Source organism: Neovison vison, chromosome 6, assembly GCF_020171115.1.
Source record: "Neovison vison isolate M4711 chromosome 6, ASM_NN_V1, whole genome shotgun sequence".
Classification (NCBI taxonomy): domain Eukaryota; kingdom Metazoa; phylum Chordata; class Mammalia; order Carnivora; family Mustelidae; genus Neogale; species Neogale vison.
The window spans coordinates 218,664,607-218,686,036 of record NC_058096.1 but is presented as its reverse complement, the minus strand read 5'-3'; the positions used below and the strand labels follow the sequence as shown (position 1 = coordinate 218,686,036).

Genomic DNA, 21,430 nt, shown 5'->3' with positions numbered 1-21,430 from the left:
GATCCCCAGGGGGCCTGCGGTCTGAAGCCAGCACGGAGGGGGACTGCAGGGGAATCCCGAGCGCGCGCACAGGGGGGCAGGCTGGCTGGGCCTGAGGCGGAGCATGGCGCGCGGGTACAAAGACAAGCTCCGAGCTGTCCGGCCCAGCGCCAGCCGTCTGACCCAAAGATGACGCGAGGCCACTTCCAAGAGGGAAAGGTTTATTGGGAGTGACTGGTCACAGTCCTCAGTGCGGTGAGGCCCCTCCCCTTAGGGGCAGGGCTGTCCAGTGTGTGGGCCCCGGGGGGCTGGGGTTCAAGGGGAACCCAGGAGGGAGGCAGGCATAGCAGCAGACAGAGAAGAAGTGAGCCACCCCCACCGGGCTCAGCCCCGGCCACGCCCCAGGGGGACCCCTCGTGAGGGCCTCAGGCCTCCGCAGCTGAGCCTGGAGGGTCCAGGGGCAGACAGCGCCGGTGCCGGAGAAGGGACTTCTCCTCCTCCTGCAGGGACAGGAGCGCCACATGCACACATCACACAGCGTGGGACACTGGTACACGCGCATGCCTCCGCCATGTCACCCCCACCCCGTGGAGGGCCTGGGGCCACCCAGTCTCACCATCTCGGAGGCAGTGCTGGGGCTCGCGCCCTCGGGAGAGCCGCCCTCGTCCCGTGAGCAGTCAGGGCCTGCGTCCTCCTCATACTCTGTCAGGCAGTCCGACTCCTCCCCTGGAACCGGGGAGCAGGGCAAAGTGAATCACGCCGGCTGGCCTAACATCTCTATATCCCATGGATCCCAGCCCCAGCTCCGTGACCCCCCAAGGTGCCCCTGGGCCCTCACCATCAGCACAGCCGTCAGAAACGTAGCTCGTGGGGGGCTCAATCCGGGACACAATCTCCGCCAAGTCAGTGAAGCCAGAGCTGGGGAAGGCCAGCACCTGGGGAGCGGCACAGGTGAGGGTCTTGGGCACTCTCTGGGACTCTGGAGCGTCAGGGGCTGTGGTGTCTTGGGGCCCCGAGATCTGAGGGGGACCTCTCTGGTCTGATGGGCTCAGCTAAATCCAAGGTCTGGGGGCATCTGAGTTCTGGGGGTGCCTCAGCCAGGCTGGGGGAATCTCTGTTGTTAGGAGTGGCCCCCCTTGGGGTAGGTCACAGGCTTACGTCTGCGCGGCGGCTCTCGTTAAGGTCAGCAGATCGCCGGTCCGTGAGCATCTTTTCAATTATGTCGCCCCGGCTCCAGCCCCCAAACACAGCCTTCCCGTACTGGTAGCCCACATCCTGCGGGAAGGGAGGACACTGGAGCTGGACCTGCCAACACCCCACCCCAATGTTTCCTCTGCCTCCCTTCACTGCCTATCTCCGTTCTGCTGACCGTTCCTTGGCCCCTCGAGAGCCTGATGTTTGGGGGAGCTGGCATCTGAGACTCAACTTACTTCCCAGCCAGCCCCATGTAGCACACTCGCCCCCATATTCCTCACCCTGCGCCCCTGACAGGCCTGACCCGTCAATCTCGCTACATGCCTTCCCCCTCAGCCCCACACGGTGCACCAAATGGTGTGTCGGCTTCTTTCAAGATCTGCAAATACACAATACACCTGCAGACAGCCCCATCGCCCAAGCCTGTGACAGACATCACCAATCCATCCCTGCACACTTCCGCTCCCGGTCGATTTCAGGGGACGTGGGCTAGGACGCATTATTCAGATCAGCAGCTAGTAGCATAAAGCATGTCGGTCGCTCCATGCCCCTCCCATGTTTGCGGCACACATTACTAACTGATTGCCTTTTCCCATTCCTGCCTTCTAATGCACTTTGGGCAGTGCAGCTGGCACCCAGCAGGAAACTTAGTGTGTACACAGCACACATACGTTCCCTTGCCACAGTCACGGCAGACATCACAAATCGATTAGCACTCTGTTCCTCACGGATCCCACTCGGGAATGGAGCCTACACTCCTTCCCCCGGGGTTGCTGTGGGCTTTAGGTAGTAAAGCTTTGCCACCCCACCCGCTCACATAGATCTGGTCGAATTTCCCGAAGTCCATGGTCTTGAAGCAGTCGATGGGCGGGCGCAGGTACTCGCAGTAGGAGCTGGACTTAACGACCTCCAATTGCCGCACGCAGGACACATAGGCCAGGCGGGACTGGATCTCGGCCATGTCTGGAACCTTGATCTTGTCGGCCCAGGGGTTTAACCGCTTCCACAGCAGCCACCAGCCAGACAGGCTGTCCCCGTAGGTGCTGAGGTCCGTCTCATCCTGGCTTCCCACATCGATGGCGATGACCGTCTTGGCACCCATACTGCGGGCGATGTCCGCTGTGGGGCCGGGGGGTGTCAGCAGGCAGCTCCCCACCAAGGCCCAGGGCAGGGACATTCAACCCAGTCCCAGAAACACCATCATACAAATGGTCACACACACAAAAAACATGCAAACAAACGTGCCAGTATGTAAAGGGCACAGGTACCGATGCCCATGACCTTGAGGAGGTGAGGTCGGATGGTGGAACTGTTAAGGCTGGGGAACTAGGGCCAGAGGGACGGAGGCGATGGAGATAAAAGGGCGAAGTTGCTGGGAATGAAAGACACCAGGTCAGTCACACGGGGGACAGAGACGTGGAGAAGAGTGATGTGGAGAGAGAAAGAGTGGTAAGAACACCAGGAACCAGACCCAGGAGGACAGAGCCAGAGAGGCAGGCAGTCCAAGTGGCAAAAAAACACATGCAGAGAGGTGTGGACGTCAAGCCACAAGGGACAGAGATGCAGGGAAGCGGAGACACCAACAGATTTGTGGGGGGAGAAAGAGGTATCAGAGATGTGGAAACACAGAGAATCTGGGGGGAAATGTGGGGCTGAGACGGGGACAGCGAACAATGACCAAGAACAAGGAGATTCAGGGAAACAGGACAGAGGCATGAAGGGTGGGTCACGGCCCCGCGAGGAGGGTGGTGTGTCTGTGGGTCAGTGTTTGTATGTCCGTGTGTCCCAGGGAGGGTCCCTGAGAGGGTTTGGGAGAGCCTGGGGAGATGGGGACAGGGCCCCAAAGCCAGGCCCAGCCCAGAACACCCGAGTCTCCAGAAGACTTTGCATGAGTCCCTCATGAGCCTATTTGTGTGTCTAGGAACATGTCCCCATACCCAGGTGCCTGCACGCATCTGTCATCTGTGTGTGTCTCCTGTGTGTGAACACGTACAGCTCTGGGTCTGTAGCTCTATACACACCTCTGGGCCTGAGTGCATTTCTGTGCACACGTGTCTAGATTGGCACCGCCCCGCTGTGGATCTGCACACACCACTCATGTGTACGTGGCTGTTAGCGTGGGCATCCGTACAGGGCACGAACGGCAGGAGTTGACAAACTTTTACTATAAGTGGCCAGAGAGAAAATAACTTTCTCCCAACCACTCGGTGTCGCAGCTGAGGCACGAGGGGGCCGGAAACCAGGCCTGCACCACTGGATGTGGCTGTGTTCAATAAACCTTTCCTGACAAAACCAGGCAGGGGCTGGGTTTGCGGCAGTTGGTCGATCTCCGGCCTCCAGCACCGAGCGTGTGCGAGCACCTAGCGCATGTGTCTACTCGGGCGCGCTCGCTCCCGGGCACGTGACATCCTCCGGGGCACAGCCGGTCCCCTGCTCCTCAGCAGGCGAGAAGTCAGCAGAGCCGGAAGCTCACGTGGGCACACACGTGCCCATCTGTGTGCCTACACTTGTGCACACCTGAGCCAGCGTGCAGTGTGCATGTGGACAGATAGTGTGCAAGGACGCATGCCTGGGTCAGGCTACATGCATGTGTGAGAACACGCCACCCGCCCTGTGAGCAGCCGCGAGAACGCGTGAGCACGGGTGTGGTGATGTGAACCCGGACGGGTGTCCTGCCGTCCCTGCGTGCACGTGTGTGTGTGTCTACGCGCGTGCATCACGCTGAACACGGCATGTGGATGTGCTTTCCAGTTCTACACGCTCCCGTCCCCGGGCACTCCCCGGGTCTGTTGGTGCACACGGGCGTGCACACACCCTCCTGGGTGCCCGTCCACGTGCTCGCCCGTGTGTGCTCGTGCGTGCGGGTGAGCGGGCAGCCACTTGCCTGGCAGGTTGTTGATGTAGCCGCCGTCCATGAGGAGGTGCCCGTCCTTCGGGTCGCACAGCGGCGGCAGGTAGCCCGAGAGCGTCATGCTGGCGCGGACGTAGCGCCACAGGGAGCCTGCCCAGCGGGACACACAGACACAGACACGCACAGACACGCTCAGACATGCTCGGAGGCCCGGCCAGCCCCGTGGGCTCGCTGACCTGGCACGTTGTTGACATAGCACCCGTCCACCAGCAGGTGCCCGTCCTTGGGGTCGCAGAGCGGGGGCAGGTAGGGGCAGTAGGAGGCACTGGCCCGGACGTAACGCCACACGCAGCCTGCGGGGACGGCGTGAGGGGGTGAGGCGTCCGGCTCGTCCCCCAGCCCCCCCACCCCCAAGGAGAGACATACCTGGGGCCTCTGGGGCATTAGTGGGTGATGGTTAGTGCTCGGCAATCAGGCCAGGGCGGACGGTCACTCATGTTAACAATGTCCCAGATGCTCGGCTGCCCTCCCTGCACCCCCTCCCCACACCGCCGCAGAGGTCACTGTGGGGCCAGCTGGGGCACCCACCGTCTTTGTGGACACGCATGGCTGAGGCGGTGATGTCCGTGGTCACGTTGAAGTAGGGCAGCCACAGGTCCTGTGGGGACAAGGAGCCCGCTGGGAGAGGGGCCGGGACTCCTGCGGGGAGCGGCAGGGGCGGGGCAGGCGAGGGCGGAGGGCAGACCTCAATCTGCTTGTCCTGGAAGACCCGGTGGATGCTGCGGTTGAAGGCCGAGCCGGTGAACATGGAGGTGACGGGGTACGTGAGGTCCAGCACTGGCTCCAACACCGAGGTCATGCTCTAAGGACAAGGAGGCCGGCTGGGGTCGAACGGAAGCCACTTGGAGTCACTAACAAGGTGATCACTAAGGGTCCTGATCGCTCCAGCAGGGAGCTGGGGACTAAGGCCGCCAACCAGGAGGTCAGAAGAGGTCAGCAAGGTTGTGCAGGGAATGCCATAGGCCAGGAGGGGTTCACAGATGAAGTCAGGAAAGGGGCAGAAAAAGCCCAGGAGCCCCTCAGGGAGCAGGTTTCAGGGCCCTCCTGCGGCAGGTGGCCCCCCACACCTTGGCCCACTCCCGGGCCCGCTGCTTCGTGCGACTGGCGCTCCTTTCCTCCGCGTACAGGGCCCCGATGAAGGAGCCGATGGATGTGCCGCCTACTAGGTCCACAGGTACCCCTGCTTCCTCCAACGCCTTCAGCACGCCGATGTGTGAGCAGCCCCTGCCGGGGAGAGAAAACCCAGGGACCCACTGGAGATGCCCCACGACCCCCGGAGCTCCCCTTCTCCCACCTCCCCACCCGCAAGGAACAAGTGCCAGCCCCACCCCTACAGGGCGGCTCCGGGAGATAAGCTCCACCCCTCAGGCGCCCTGACCCCGCCCCTCAGGGCGAGCCGGGGAGCAGGTCCCACCCCTCACCTGGCACCGCCCCCGCCCAGCACCAGGGCGATGGTGTTGCCGGTGAGCACCCGCGCTAGGCGGGAGAAGTCGCTGTGCCTGTCCGCGCGCTTGGAGAAAACCTTCTCATAGAGCTCGTGCTGGGATACGGGCGGGGGGTGGGGGGCGGCACAGAGAGGCGACGCATAAGGATGGGGGCTCAGGAGGCAGTGTCCGGACCTCCACCCCACCGCTCCTGCCCCCACAGGTCTCTGAGCCGCCCCCCCCACCAATGGCTCTAGAGGCCGGCGGTCCCGGGAGGGGCCCCTCTGCCTGTGCAGCGCTCACCAGCTTGGCGGGGCTGCGGCGGGAGAAGAGGCGGCGCGGACAGCGCAGATGCAAGTGCCCCGAGCACCAGCTGCGCATGTTCAGCCACTCCACCGTGCGCGTGGGGCCCGCGCCCTCCTCCCGGTGCAGCAAGACCAGCTGCTTGAGGGCGCGCACCGCTGTGTTCTCCAGCATCTGCTCCAGCTGCAAGGGCAACGGAGGACGGAAGTCACTAACCCTCGGTCACTTCCCCCACACCTGACTGAGCTTGGGTCCCTGGTTGCCACGCCCCACGGTTGCACGGGGCCTGGCGCAGGGGGACGCTCTCTGGGGGGTGGGGGTGTCCCTGTGCATAGACTCCGGACCTGGCCAAGAGTGGGCTCCTGGTCGCCCAGGCCCACGATGAGGATGCAGTCGGCCTGTCGCAGGCAGCGGACGGTCCAGGGTGTCAGCGAGGCGTCGGTCTGGTAGAGAACGATGCGGTGTGCGTCCTCCTGCTGGGCCAGCCACCCCGACAGCCGGAACTCCTGGATGCTGCGACAGGGGCGGCGGAGGGTCGTCCCGGGGGCTTGTCCGGGGTCCCACACCTCCCAGACACCAGCAGCTCCGTCACCGGGAGGACGTACACTTAGACACCCAAGTCCCACCATGTCCGTGCCCTCGGGGTGATCTGACCCACGGTCTCCCACGGACTGAAGGGATGGGACCCACAGTCCTTGGTTCACAGCCCAGATCTCAAGCAGACCTGAAGGCACTGTAGACTTCAGCTCTATCCCCCACCTCCTCAAACTCCAGACACATACCTATCCAGAGCAGAAGCCCCCAGGCGGGCCCGGATGATGTCACTGTTGAGGAGGAGTGTGGGACCTGGGGATGCGTGAGGACGGAGAGTCAGACACCCAGGTCCAGAGAACTGGGGGCCTGTCCCGCAATACTGCCTCAGCCCCCACACACATCCCATGGCCTGTCCTCACCTCCCCCACCGCCCCGCCCTCCCAATGGCCTGTCCTCACCCCCCCTCCCCCACAGCCCCACCTCTGCAGGCCAATGGCCTGTCCTCACCCCACCCCCACTGACCGATGGCTTGCAGAGCATGCTGCAGCTCCAGAGTGAAGGCCACCATGGGCACCTCAGCACACACCGGCAGGACGGCCACCGTTGCCAGGTTGCTGGCTGGGTTGGTAAGCTCCGAGTGAGGGGGCACGCCTAGTCCCGAGCCTGCCGAGACCCCAAGGAAGGAGATTCGAGGTGCAGTCCTGCACCTGGAGAAGCAGACCTGCCCCCTCCTCCTTGGAATTCCCTGCCCCGCTAACCTAGTGAAGCCATAGCAGAGGCTGTGGCCTCAGGCCTGGACCCACAGCCCTACCCGGTCCCCTGTCTTGATAAGACCTAGCCACGTGACCTTCACTTCTGGGCCTTGACTAGATAGAATGCGCTACATAACCCTACAAGCACTCCACTGTGCGGGTGTGGACCGATCTGTGCCCCTACCCCATTCTGGCCTCGGTGCTTCTGTCCACCCAAGGGACTTGAACACAAAACTAGGCAGAAACAAACATCTTTTTGACCCATCGGTTGCTTCCCAACTTCTCCATTAACATCCTAGACCAAGCCCTCACCTCCCTCTCTTGCCTGGAACTCTCATTGCCTCCTCCCCTCCAGCTCCTTCCTCTAACAATCGGAATTAGCCTAAATGCCTTTCTGGGGCTCCCAGTCCCTATGTGAACTGCCCCTTCCCCCATATCTCCCCCTTCCTCACTTTCCTCTTTGAAGTGCTTCAAACCCACAAAACCCTGCGTGCAGGGCCTTCCTAGTTCTCGTCCATGCCACGCCCTATCTCATTTGTCTAGTCCCAGCTCAGTGCCTCCAGAACCACCTTCCCGCTCCCTCCATTACATTCCGTCAAGACCTTTTCTTCACTGTAAATGTCAGCTTGTGACGTCACACTTCTTCTTTGTATTTTTCAAATGTGTGGCTTGCCAAGCGGTAAACCCTTCTAAGAGCCTCCTCTGCTTGGTCACTCTTCCCCCCTCCCCCGCGACCCATGCCCAGCACAGGGCCTAGTATACATTAGGCGCTCCCTGGAAAATTTTTCTGTATCTCATCAACAGAGAGTTTCTGCCAGCAAAGCTGCCTCACAATCGTGAAAAGGATGAACCAACGGCCTGATGGGAAATGAACGGGTATTTGCATGCATGGGCCGAGACTGGGGAGAAAAAAATCTATCCGGGAAGATCCTGAGCATGGGGTGGTTCTTAGCCAAGGCTCACCACTGCCACCACCATCCAGGTGTCAAGGCCGAAGGGGCGGAAGACCTTGGGGGATAGGAGGAGCAGGTGTAGAGGCTGGGCTGATCCAGGGTCGGCTGGCCCTTGCACAGACTCTCAGGCCCGTATGCACCTGGAATCCGACTTCATTCCCGATGTACCCTAACTCGGCAAACTACATCTTTCAGCTCGCCAGTAACTTCAGCAGCCAGTTCCCAGCCTGGCCCCTAGCCCCTAGCCCCCAGCTCCCACCCCACGGACTTCATGTCCCAGCATACTCTTCCAGGACTCCCTCTCCCAGCGTGCTCAGGACGTGGACTCCATCCCGCCTGCAAGCTCTCACACCCGGAACCAAGTTTGCCCCTAAAGACTCCGTCAGTCGACATGTCAGACACTGTAGGTTTCATCAAGAGCATGGCCTGGGTCTAGGGCTCTGTTTCCCGGCGTGCCCAGGACCCCGAACTCCACCCTCCACCCCTCCGAACAGGCACCGGATATCAGATCCCACTCCTACTTTAAGCCCCACCCAGAGCGCAGTTCCTACGCCGGACTCCATTTCCCAGCATGCCCAGGGCTTAGGGCTCCCCCTCCCGGTGTGTTCCAAAAATCGGACTACATTCCCGCACCATGCCCGGGGAGGAGGGCTCTCACCTGGGAAGGGTCCCTGCAGCTGCTGCAAATTCCCTAAAATCTTCTGGCTTAGCAGGTGGATGAGACGAGTTACGACCTGGGTCACGGGAGGCCGGCGTTCCAGTGAGACGCGAGAGGCAGCTGTCCGAGTCCTACCTGGGCGCCTCGGTCCCCGTTACTTCCAAGAGCCCTGCTCTAACTCGAGGGTCTCTGCCTCCTCCCAGGGACTCCCCCGCCCCGCCCCATCCCGCCCCTCTATTAGGCCCTGCCTCCTCGAGCCCCGCCCCCCACCAGGACGCCAGCCCACACAGCTTGGAGCCGTACCTGCGGGTATCGCCGTTTGATGTGGCCCAGCGTGCCCTCCGGGAGTTTGGCCAGCTCCGTGTCGCGCACCGCGTGCACCGTAGTGGCACGAGGCTGCCGTGTCAGCGCCTCCACCTGGGGGGTGTGTGTGTCCATTTATGACCAGGGCTGCTTGAGCCAGGAGGCCTGGGAAAGGGGGACCCAGACCAGATGCGCTACCGCCCTACCCCCAACAGACCCCGGAGATGGGTGGAAATCGAACCCCACTACTCATTAGGGCTTCGGGGAGAGGGAGAGGGTTAGGGACCCACGCCCGGGTGTGTGAGTATGTGCGCACGTACGCGGGGGGTTGTCTCCTCTTCTAACGGAGGTCTAGGGACAGAGTCCAATTAAGACAAGAATTTTCCCCCTCCTCCTGCCCACGGAAAGGAGCTGGACAAGCGGACTGGGCTAGGCCAGCGGTTGGGAGGCTGTCACCAGTCCATCAGATTACCCCAGACTCTGTTTTGTTGGGCGTAGTGGGAGGGAACCCGCAGTGGGAGTGATCAGTGGGCCGTGGGGGGGGCGTGGCACTCACCACGCCAATGAGGTCCCCGCGGCCGTACTCGCCCACTAGCTCCTTCTTGCCGCTTCCCCGCTGAATGACACTGCGCAGCCGTCCATTGAGCACAATGTAGGTGCAGTCTGAGCGGTCGCCCTGCCTGGGGTGGGGGGCAGGTAAGACAGGGTTGGCGCGGGGTCTTAGGCAAGGCCTGAGCTGCAAGAAAGGCCAAGGTCTGCACCTGTACAAAGCACGGCCGGCCTCCACCGCTGTCCAGTCGATGGCAAAGTCCATCTGGCGGACGAAGGGCGACATCCTTGCGGCCACGGTGTGCGCGGCACTCAGCACCACACTGGGTTGTGCTCGCATAATCCTGGAGAGGAAAGTTAGGGGGGCATGGGCTTGGGGGGCTGCCCTGGCACATTCCTTAGGAAGTGAAAGGGTGGGTGACGGCGTGGCAGTGGGATCAGAAGGGCTCAAAGCTGCCCTGGAAAGGCACTGGGCATCCAGAGGGATGACCTCGGCCACCGCAGAATGGAGCTAAGTGGGGGCCCTCTAGGTGCCACTGCCACCCACCATGGGCCGGGTGGAGGGGGGTGCCCAGCCGTACTCATAGAAGTCGGACTTAGAGATCCTCAGGAAGGTGCAGTCACGCTGGGCTCTCAGTGTGAAGATGAGGGGCTCACCGGTGAGCACTGCCAGCTGGCCCACCAGCTCCCCAGGTTGTGCCACGAACAGGCACACGTCCTCTGCCTTGTCAATCATGCGCTGGTAGACATGCAGGCAGCCCCACAGCACAAAGTGCAGGCTCACATCCTGTGGGGCAGAGGAGAGCTGGGCACACGGGCGAAAGTCCCAGCCCCGACCCAGCCCAATGCACCCAGAAGAGAGGCCAAGGAAGGAAAAGTTGAAGGGGAGGAGTAAAGGCTTTGGCTCGTTCAGCTGCACAGCAGAAGTATCTAACTCCCATCTGGCACCCAGGGCAGACATTACTAATGGATCACCAAAATCTGAGCTCAGATTAAGGCCCATAGGTTATTCTTTAAATAAAGGTTTTCTTTTAAGTAACCTCGGTGCCCAACATGGGGCTCAAACTTGCAACCCCGGAATCAAGAATCGCCTGCTCTACGGACAGAGCCAACCAGGCGCTCCAAGGCCCATAAATTCTTTTCAATAAGGCCAGCAAGAGGCTGCAAGGATTGGCTATGCAGGGGGGTGGCTGAGCTAAACCCTCTTTGCTTATGCTGGGCAACTAGACAGCCCATGGAAGAATAAAGCTGGACTCTTGGGGCACCTGGGTGGCTCAGTTGGTTAAGCATCTCCCTTCAGCTCAGGTTGTGATCCTGGAGTCCTGGGATCAAGTGCCGCATCGGGCTCCCATGCTCCTTGGAGAACCTGTTTCCTCCTCTGCCTCTCATGAATTAAAAAAAAAAAAAAAAAAAAAAAAGTTTGACTCGTACTTCACTCCATATCAAAATGATCAAAGACATGGATGTAAGGGCTAAACCTATAAAATTCTTTGAAGAAAATACAGCAGCCAATCTTTGTGACTCTGAATTTGGCAATGCATTCTTGGATAGGACACCAAAAGTAGAAGGAACAACAAAAAGTGATCGATTGGTCTTGATTAAACTTTTTTTTTTTTTGAGTTTCAAGAAAGAACAACCCAGAGACTAGGAGAAAATATTTGCAAATCATGTTTGCTCAGGGTCTTATACCTAGAATACATAAAGAATTCTTACAACCCAATAATAAAAGGACCAATAACTCAATTTAAAATGGGCAAAGCTCTGAATAGACACTTCTCCGAAAATAAAGGTCCAATAAGCACATGAAAAGATGCTCAAAATCAGGGGCGACTGGGTGGCTCAGTCAGTTAAGTGGCTGCCATTGGCTCAGGTCAGGATCCCAGCGTCCAGGGATCGCGCCCCGGGTCGGACTCTCTGCTCAGCAGGGAGCCTGCTTCTCCCTATCTCTCTGTCTGCCTCTCTGCTTACTTGTGATCTCTCTGTCAAATAAATAAAATCTTAGAAAACATGTTAGGGTGTAGAGCCATCGAAACTCTCACACGCTGCTGGTGGGAACGGAAAGAGTACCACTGCTTTGGAAAGCAGTCTGGCAAAAATCAGAAACAGTCCACAAAGAGTAAAGAGCAGGATTGTCCTGACTCGGCAACTTGATTCCTATACACACTTAGAAGGAATGGAAACCTCCATCCCCACAGAAATTTGTACAGAAATCTTCATAGCAGCATAATGCATAATAGCCAAGAGGTGGAAATCGCTCAAGTGTCTGTCACATGACGATTGCACACAAAAAACGTGGCAGGCCCACACAATCGATTATTTCGTCATGAAGGAGGGGCACCGACACGCACTACAGTGTAGACGAACCTTGAAAACATGATGCTACATCAAAGAAGTCAGCCACAGGGGCCACATCCTGTAAGATTCTATCTATATAGAATATCCAAGACAGGCAAATTGATAGAGAACTAAGACTAGGAACTGCGTATGGCTGGGATGGGGGTTCAGAGGCAGGAGGGGGATAGCGCAAGGGTATGAGGTTTCTTTTCAAGGTGATCAAAGTATTCTTTCAATTCCAAGTTGATAGGGGTGATGGCTGTACAATTCTGTGAACGTACTAAAAACCCATGAATATATATTTGCGTACATGATATATAAATAAGTATGTACATGTATATACACATAAGTTTTGCTCCCAGTTCCCTCATTCCATTCCATCCTTGTTGACTCCCTTTTGTTTCCCAGAGACCACATGTCCTATTCCCGCCACAGGATATTTGTACAAGCTTTCCCTCTGCCTAGAAAGCTCTTTTCTCCTCCTTGCACCTAGTTAATTCCTCCCATCCTTCCTCCTTAGCTGGAGGTCACCTTCTCAGAGGTGCTAACCTGCCTAAGCCAGATTTTGTAAAGCCAAGAATGTCTTTTACGTGTAAGCATGAAGCACGTATGGTTTTCCAAGAATTAGTGTGATTCTTTAGTGCAATGTCAGTCAGAATTGTGGGCTTCCCAAGGGCAGGGATCTTGCTGATGTCTCCTGCCTCTGCAGCCCCAGGAGATGCATACACGTGCTGGAACCTTGTAAGACACAGTTTCCAGACTCTGGTTGGGATATGAATGGGAGTTACTAACATTAAGTTGCCATTTGGCATCAGATTGAGAAACAAATCTCTTCATTGCAGGACTTCTCAGAGCCTTGAATATCATAATGGTGTTCACAAAGAGCTTCCACAAAGGGATTAAACAGCTAACATTTCCCAAATCTGAGCACAGATCCCTTGTTCATGATACAGGTGTTCCATGAAACACACTTCGGGAAATGTCTGTAAAGCAGTTTCCTAACCTTGCACCATTAACACCTGGGACTGAGTAATTCTGCTGTGTAATTTTGCATCTCTGGCCTCTACCCACTAGATTCCAGTAGCACCCTCACAAGTCAGTTTAAAAACGCCTGAACAGGGGCATCTGGGTGACTCAGTGGGTTAAAGCCTCTGCCTTTGGCTCGGGTCATGATCCCAGGGTCCTGGGATCGAGACCTGCATCAGGCTCTCTGCTCAGCGGGGAGCCTGCTTCCCCTCCCCCCCGCCTCTCTGCCTATTTGTGACCTCTGTCTGTCAAATAAATAAATAAAATCTTAAAAAAAAAAAAAGTCTGAACATTGGCAAATGTCCCTGGAGTGGGGGTGGGGGATAAAACCGCCGCCAAATGAAAAACCATTGGTATGAAATTTTGGAGGGAGGCATAGCAGATCAATGTCCCTAACAATGATCTGAAGACCCCCTGCAGCCTCGAGCGGCAGCAGAGCAACCGGTCTGGTCTATTAGGAAGCCAGGCTGGGGCTAGGTTGAGCCCAACAGAGTCTCCCAGGTACGCAGGGCCCAGGGGCCCACAACAAAAGCCACAGTGTGACCACGATCCCTCTGCCCCAGTCAGTACCAGTGACCTCGCAAAAACCTCCCCCAGCTTCCTCTACAGAAGGAGCCCACCCAGCAATGAGCACTCCAGTGACAGCTCGAGCAACAGATTAAGTACCACAATATCCCAGCCAGCTGGGCCGCGCCCCTACTCCAACCGCCCCCCCGCCCAAGCCCAGGCCCTCCCTCCGACTCCCCTGGGTGGAGGGGCTGTGGTCTCTCCATGAACTGCTCCAAACTCTCCTGCAAGCCTGGCATCTCTGAAAATCTTAAGCGGTTCAGAGCCACCCTTCCTTCCTCGTGACAATTCTAGCAGACAGTTACAGTTATTACCCCATTCCGTGCATGAGGAAGCTGAGAACTTTCTCGATGATTTGGCCAAGGTCACAGAGGAAGTCAGGACGGAATGTGATCACAAATCTACCCCCCCACTCCCCTAGTCCAGAGCCCTCTTCCTCCGCTGTGCTTCTGGACTGAAATCGTGACCAGGTCTGTTTCCCCAAGTGGACACGAGACGGATTCGTGGGATACACTTTCCTATGCTCCTGGACATCCAGCTCCAGGGGCTGGTTCACGGCCTCTGGGTCCAGATTCTGATCCCTCCCGCCCTTAGTGCACACCCATCCCAGCGGGGACGCAGGAAGAGAAGCAGGCGGTACGTCAGAGCACACTGCAGACTTGAAAGGTCAGAAAACAGAAGTCACAGGGAAGGACAGGACAGGTCAGAGAGACCTAGGGGCTGCAGTCCTCAGGTAAAAGTTTCAAGGATTAGAAAGGAAAGGTAAGTGGATCCAGACGGCAGAGGAATCAGAGTCCTAGCATCTAGGGGCAGGGACAGAAATCACACGCTGAGGGATGTACATACGGGGTCAAACGGAAGGATCGGAAGTCAGAAAAAGGTCTTGGGTCTGAGTTGCATTAGAGCCCCGGGGTCAGCCTCACCTGGTCTCCCTGGCGGGCGATGATGGTACCAGCTTTGGCGTGATGTAGCAAGACCCGGCTGTTCAGAAGGGAGGGGTCCTGGAGAGAATGGGGGTTGAGACGGGCCCACCTGGGCCTCCCCACCCTCCACTCCATGTCCCCTAGAACCCCGTGGCCACCCACCTCAATCCGCATCAGTTTCGCCAGCTCCCGCTTTGCTGCCTCAAAGATGCTGCTTGTCTGGCGTCCCTGGTAGGGCCCGAAGGGGCAGCCACCGGCAGCCAGCTCATCCTCGCCGTAGCTGTGCTCACAGGCCCCTGCTGGCTGCTCCCGGGGCTCCTGAGTGGGGGTCTGCACGGGGGAAGGCCTGTGACCTCTGTGCTCCCACCCGAACCTCTTTCGGAGATGCCACCATGGGCCAGACCAAGGTGCTGGGAGGGCACTGGGGAGGGAGGGGGAGAGAGGGCAAGGCCTTACCCGAGCGGGAGCTGCCTGGGGCCCCCCTGAAGCCTCTTCCTGCAGGGACACGGAGATCCGGCCACGTTCATACGCCATGTCAAAGTCCGAGCGGGGGCCACCCTGCAAGCCTGCAGTGGGCAAGAGGTATTTTACAAAAACGATCATGCTGACAGCGACCCCAGTTGACTTAGGTGCCAAATCCCCCATCTGTGCAAACAGAACCGCTCCATTACTGCATTTGCCCTCAGAAACCTACTTAACCCCAACTAGGAAAACACCGTCTCAACAATCACCCGCAAAAACATCATGAAAATACGGCGTGTTTCCACTTCGCAGATAGGGAAAATCAAGGCCTGAATACCTACAGGCAACCCAGAAGCCTGATGTCCTTTCCCCCTCCCCCACCTGGTGCCCAAACCTGAAATGTCCACTGGCATGGAGATGCAGCGACTCAGCAGGGGGGCCGGGGGAGCCTCCAGGGACGTAGGCTTCACTGGGTCCCCTGGGAGAGACGCGTGGTCAGGCTCCTGCCCCTCGGAGCCACCAGGCCTACAGCTAGGATCACAGACTAAGGCACTGAGTGCAGTTGAGAGAGGGCTCATTTCACAGTCTCTGAGGACTAGGGGACTAGGAAAGCAATTCTGATGCCCCGCCCTGGGGCCAAGGCCAAGGGTCTCCGGGGGACCAGACGGGAGTCAGACCTAGGTGCCTAGCTGTGGGGTCCCTGGGAAATGACTGGGGTCACGTCTGATACCTGCAGGTCCAGGTAGTGGGGCCCCAGTGGGGTCAGGCGGCCGGCCGGGACTCTCCCTAGGCTCCTCCGTAGCTGAGGTACTGACCATCCGCTTGGAGCCGCGCACGGGGCTGGTGCGGGCTGGGAGGCCAGGGCTGGGGAAGAGGCGCAGGGGCTGGATCTCCTGGTGACAGAGAACACCCTCGAGGCAGGTCCTGGGAGGCGTGCATCCCCCTCCCCCCACCCTCCCCGGCCGCGTGCTCCCTGGGCTCCCTGCGCAACTCACGTGGCTGAACAGCTCGTTGGTCAAACCCAGGTAGTTGTGAAGCGCCAGAAAGGTGACCCGCTGCAGCCTCACCATGATGATCTGCGGCCACGGGGAAGGGACGGGAGACACCGGGTAACGCGACTCAGGTAACAGGGAGCGGGAGAAAATGGGGACTAGGCATTAACGGGGTGGAATGGTGGGGAAGGTCAAGGTCGGGAGGAGTAAGGGGCTGGCCAGCGGCAGAGGGTGAGCCAGGGAGAAACCCACAATCGGGTGGCAGAAGCCTGGGGAGAAGGGGGCGGAGGCAGCTAAAGGGAGGGAACAGGGGCCCCCAAAGATCTGACTGCTCGGGGCTGATAAGCACAGCCCGCAGGAGCCTGGGATGGGTCGGGGCAGGCGGAGGGAGGCAGAAGGCCCCACTGACCTGCACCACCCGCACCAAACTCTCGGGGTACTTGGTGAACACGGCAGAGAAGGCCTCCACGGGCAGCCGCAGCACTGTGGAGTCTCGGGCTGCCCGGGCAGACACGGTCCGCTGCGGGTGCTGGTGGCCCTGTGGGTGTGCGCGGGACAAGGAGAGGGAGATCACGGGCTGTGCTCTCCGAGTCCTTCCCAAGGCCAGTGCCTTGTGAGACCACTGGGAGCATCGCAGGGGACTCTGGGACACTGCGGCCTCCCACGTGACCCTCTCGGAACCAACCCACTGACTGGGTCCTCATACCCAGTCTCCTTGTCCCCCCAGATTAGTCCCAAGACTAATCACTCACAGTGATGACATCCAGGATGCTCAGAAGGCTGTTGACGCTGTCCCCGGGGACCACTTCCTTCACCACACACTCCTTCCCATCCTGAGACACAGAGGGTGTGTGTGGGGGAGCTGACTGGGGCTGTCCCCACCTTGCCATGGCACTCCACCCCTGAGCTCTCAACTCACCACCCAGTGATCACAGACACCCCGATCCCCGAACCCGCCAAATCTCTGACCGGCTTCTATTTTCTGGCCGTCATTAACTGTAACTGCTGACCGCGCAGACCGCCCTGACACCCTTGTGCGTTCGTTCCCAATTTCTGCCTGCGCGTCTCCAAAGACCGCGAAGCCCGCCGCCCGACAGCAACGCCTATCCCGGTCCCCACTGCCCATCTCCCCGTGGTGCCCCGCACGTGGTCCACTCACCGGCCCCGGGAGACAGAGCTCCAGCAACCCGTCCTGCACCACGTAGATACTGGCATCCGGCTGGCCCGGCCGGAAGACGTAATCCCCCTGGCTGAGCCGCTGGAAGACCATGTGTCGACAGAGCTCCAGGAAGAGCGGCTTCTCGAAGTGGCCCAGCACCCTGTTGGATGGGACAGGGAGGCGGAGGAATGCAGGTTAAGTAAGCCCCCAGCTCTGCAGCCACCCCCCTCTGCCTGCACCCCAACACTGACCGGACATTCTTGAGCATGTAGAGCACCTCGGAGGGCAGGTGGGAGTTAGCCAGGTCACCCTCCGTCAAGTCAGCCTCGAGCACTGCCGGTGGGGGCTCCTTTCGTTGCAGCGTTGGTGCCTCTTTCTGGATACGAAGGATCCTGGCGGGAAGAGAAGGGTCGTAGGGGGCAGGGAGGGAGCAGGCTCAGGCAGACCTGAGTCTCCCACATACCCTTTCCTCTAAATCACAAAAAACAGGGCTCAGCCAACTCTGGCCTGCTACCTACTTTCATTAAACAAAGCTCTGTTGGCACATAGTCATTTACATGTTACTTGTGGCTGCTTTTACTCGGCAAAAAGTTCAAAAATTGTGACATAGTCATATGACCTACCATGCCTAAAATGTTTACTAACCCGACCCTGTACAAAAAAATTTACCATCTTCTAATGTAAAACCCTGAGATCGCCCGTTTGTGATCATAAGCCCCTGAGATAAACCCTGTGTTTGGCAGAGCCCTGATGTAAAAGTGCACCTCCATTCATCACGGGAACCCTGAGACCTTCTTCCTAGCACAGACCAGACCCGGAAATAGCCTCCCTAACGTCAGCAGAGCTCTGGGGTAGCTCCCATCATACCAGGAAACCCCATCAGCTGCTCTTAGCTTTGTAAGGCTCCCAGAGCTGGCCTTTCCTTCCAGATCTCAGAGAACCCTGAGATGACCCCATCGATGGTCACAAAGACTCCTGAAATAGCTCTCTTTGTATGCGGACACCACGAATACAGCTCTTCTGCTACTCCCAGACCCAAAAGAGCCCTTTCCTGCAAGTCACAGGCACCACTGAGTGAGCTAGCGCACCCCCCCGTCACAAGCCCCCCGAGACACAGCCCCTAGAGTGAGCAGACTCCTAAATTAAATTCCACTCTCTAGAGAAATCTAGATATAGCTCCTCTTCGGATCGGAGAGATCCTGGGCTGGCCCTTGCCCAGTTCACAGAGAGCTGAGATAGGCCCTGGAAGTCATGACAACAGCAGTGTAACTCCGCCAGAGCAGGGACACGTGAAGACAACCCCTATGACATACAGAGACACAAGATCTAAATCCTCAACTGATCACCGAGGGTCTAGAGCCAGCCCTTCTACTGGAATCACAAAAAGCCACGTGAGGACACATCGGCTGCTCGCGGACAGCCCTGGGATGACACCCTCAGTGGGGTATCCCTTAGCGTGAAGACACCCTGGAGACAGACCTTCCAGTATATTCCATGATGTGAGGAGACGGACCTCAGAGCCAGCTTCCAACTTAGAAAGCTCCCTGGGAGAGTCTTTCTCAGAGACTCTGAGATAGCCTTTTGCTGATGGCATGGAACCCTGGGATGTCCTTCCTATGCTTCTTAGAGCAAGAAGATCCTTGAAATAACTCCTGGGAAACAGAAACGCCTAAGATAGCCTCCTTAGTGTAGGAAGAACTCCAGGGTAGGTGACATAGAGAGATGCTTTCTGACGTAGAGAGACTGCTGAGGAAAACCCTAGAAAACAAAAGCTAGAGAGAGCCCTTCCAGTAGGTCACAGACTGGGTTAACCAGGAGGTCACACCTGAGTTAACCCCAGTGAGTCACCTCCTATGTGGGGAGACCCAGTTACTATCCTACATGGAGAACCCAGGCGCAAATCCCCTAAATCTATTACAAAATGTCTACGATACTGACTGGAGACAACTGGCTCACAGACACCCCGCTGCAGGGGGAATGTCACTGAGATACATTGTCTCAGGGCACAGAGACACCAGAGCCAGCCTGTCCCGTGTGGGAGAGCTCTGAGATAGCCCCTCTGATGTGGGAAAACTCCCGCTCAAAGAACCCTTAGAACAGTCCCTGAGAGAGCCCCCCGTGCCCAGTACACCCAGTACACCCAGTACAGCCTTACTTTTTGGCAATGTTGAGCATCTTAAGTTTCTTCTTCATGCGTGGCCGGGAGGTGGTGGAGACAGAAGCATCCACCAGAGAGGAAGTAGATTGTGATACCTAGGAAGGGTAAGGACGGGGGACGGGTGAACTGCCAGTTCAGACGAGGGAAGAAGGGCCCAGATCCAGAGGACGCTAGTCACGGAGGACGGGCTTCCTAAGACGTGTAAAGAGAAAAAGGGCAGAACCTCTGTGTTCAGCGGGGACCCCCCCCCCGGGGTCCTAGACTCACCTTCCGCATAATCTTTCGACCATAGAAGAGCACTTTGTCCCTCTTCCGAAATCGATACCGGGGGCCGTCGGGTGCTGGCGTTTCTGGGGATAAGTGAGGAGAGAAGCACCCTGAGCTCTGCGCCTACTCCACGCGGCCAGAGATGAGGACACTGTCCCGTAAGTCCCATCTCTACTGCCTCAGGAACCCGGGCATTTCAGTTCCCGCAGCCACCCCGGAAGGGCCCTCCAGGTTCTCACTCGGCACTCGCAGCCTCCGCACCAGCAGGAGGATGAGCACGGCCGTGACCAGCACCGCGACTCCGGCCCCAATCATCACGCCCAGCACCTGAGGGACGAAGGGCACTGGCTGCGCATCGCATACACGGCCTGCAGAGCCTTCCCCGGAGGCCGGGACGCCCCCGTCTCCACCCCATTCGGTCAAGTTCGCCGCCCCCGAGGAGGTCACAGCCGGCCCCTGCCTTGGCGTCCCCATCTGCAGAATGGGCAGCCGCTGCTACCTCCCCGGGGGCGCAACTCTTTCCGGCGGCTCCGCGGCCCGCGGTGCATGCCGGGAAACGTAGTTCCGTCTGAAACTACCGCGAGACTGCAACATGAGCGCTAAGCATTTCGGGAATTGCAGTCCCCGCAGCGCCACACAACCCAACGTTTACCATTCCTGTTTGCAACGGAGCCTCCATCACTTGCTTCAGACTGGGCCGCAGGTCTGGTGGCCCGGAGTCCTGGGGAATAAGAAGCAGGAGGAACTGGTGCAAGTCGTCACTCTTGGCCCGCTTCTCCCCTTAGCCCTACCACGAGGCTTGCCCCCTTCATACTCGCCGCTCGGATGGCTTTGCTGGCCAGGGGACGCTGGTGGGGCGCTGTCGAGCAGAGGGGGTGATACAGGTTGACTTCGACGCCGGGCTGGGGCGTAAGGCGAGTCCCTGGCTCCCTTCACCCACACGCCGAGCCGACTAGACGCCCTACGGGTAGAACCCCACCCTAGGACCAAAGGGCAGCCGGCCGGATACCCACAGTCAGCAACCTGTGCACGGGTCCCCGAAAGGCCCGCCTTCCTCCCGCAAGTGGCCCCTTCCTTGTCTCTGTTCTTCGGGATTGATCAATCCCGACCCAGCAGACCTTAGGCCATAATCCCCCGCAAAAATAGGGTGCCCCAGGCCGGGGGACCCACGGGCCGGGGTGCACGGGAGTGCTGCTGGCAACTCCCACATAAGGGGTCCTGGGGCGATGCGGGAGTCTCGGAAGAATACGGGGACCCCCGGAGTGGGGCGAGCTCCCAAGAGGTTACTAGACGGCGCTAGATTCACCGTTACGCATTAGTGCAGTTATGGGGTCTCTGACTGTGGAACGTTTCTAGGACTCTGGGAACGATGCTAGGGCCATTACTGGGAGACGTAACCAGGGACGCGGGAATTACTGGAAGTCACTGTAAAGTTACTGAGGGAGTCTCAGGAATAGAGAACTACTGCTGGAAAAACTGGGAGCTGGGTGGGCACGTCCCTGAGGTCGTTTGAGCAAGAGAGTCGACCTAGGAATGAATGCCGGAATATTACTGGTTCTTTTCTGGAAAACTGAGAATATTTTTGGCACTGCTGGAGTACTAACGGAAATTTGGGGGCGTCACTGGGCCCTGGAGACATTACCTGGAAAATTCATGGGGAGGACTAGTTCCCTTCCACCCTAGTGCGCACCTGGCTCCAAGTACGGAAACACCTGCCGGGAACTGAGGGGATGGGAGCATCAGAGTCCGGCGCTATTGGCCAGCGGAGGAGAACAGGTGCTAACGACCCCCTAAGGGACGCCTCTGAGGGGGCGACAAAAACTCGTACTCACCCACCCGGCCGCAGCCGCGGTCCACTCTGCGCCAACACCGGTAGCTTTCCGCCCAGCCCGCAGGCGCGGTCCCTTTAAATTATTCCCCGCAGGGCGCGCCGCGGCCCCGCCCCCCACCGTGTTTGTAAGGTCTCGCGCAGCCCGCCACGC

The 21,430-nt window shown here is 58.5% G+C and overlaps 1 protein-coding gene across 8 annotated transcripts; it reads right to left on the bottom strand.

Annotated features, from left to right (window-relative positions):
- Window positions 1-183: 183 nt before the first annotated feature.
- PNPLA6 (patatin like phospholipase domain containing 6) lies at window positions 184-21,359 on the bottom strand. 8 transcript variants are annotated; one of them, XM_044254327.1, is made up of 36 exons: window positions 21,281-21,359; window positions 21,091-21,170; window positions 20,263-20,428; window positions 20,101-20,169; window positions 19,688-19,775; window positions 19,449-19,531; window positions 19,179-19,276; window positions 17,275-17,415; window positions 17,024-17,183; window positions 16,617-16,697; window positions 16,274-16,402; window positions 15,868-15,948; window positions 15,603-15,765; window positions 15,267-15,350; window positions 14,867-14,976; window positions 14,573-14,740; window positions 14,411-14,488; window positions 10,142-10,347; window positions 9,773-9,904; window positions 9,568-9,691; window positions 9,012-9,125; window positions 8,709-8,784; window positions 6,868-7,008; window positions 6,594-6,657; window positions 6,156-6,324; window positions 5,812-5,994; window positions 5,506-5,624; window positions 5,152-5,308; window positions 4,770-4,886; window positions 4,613-4,682; window positions 4,058-4,174; window positions 1,991-2,292; window positions 1,138-1,254; window positions 818-914; window positions 596-705; window positions 184-479 (listed from the first exon to the last, which is right to left on the bottom strand). In XM_044254327.1, the coding sequence occupies exons 4-36, from the start codon at window positions 20,125-20,127 to the stop codon at window positions 405-407; spliced, it is 3,981 nt and encodes a 1,326-aa protein (XP_044110262.1). In that variant the 5' UTR covers window positions 20,128-20,169; window positions 20,263-20,428; window positions 21,091-21,170; window positions 21,281-21,359; the 3' UTR covers window positions 184-404. The 8 variants fall into 8 exon arrangements, with proteins under 8 accessions (XP_044110262.1, XP_044110257.1, XP_044110258.1 ...); XM_044254322.1 differs by having other exon boundaries at window positions 20,101-20,428; XM_044254323.1 differs by having other exon boundaries at window positions 20,101-20,409.
- Between the last annotated feature and the right edge of the window lie 71 nt (window positions 21,360-21,430).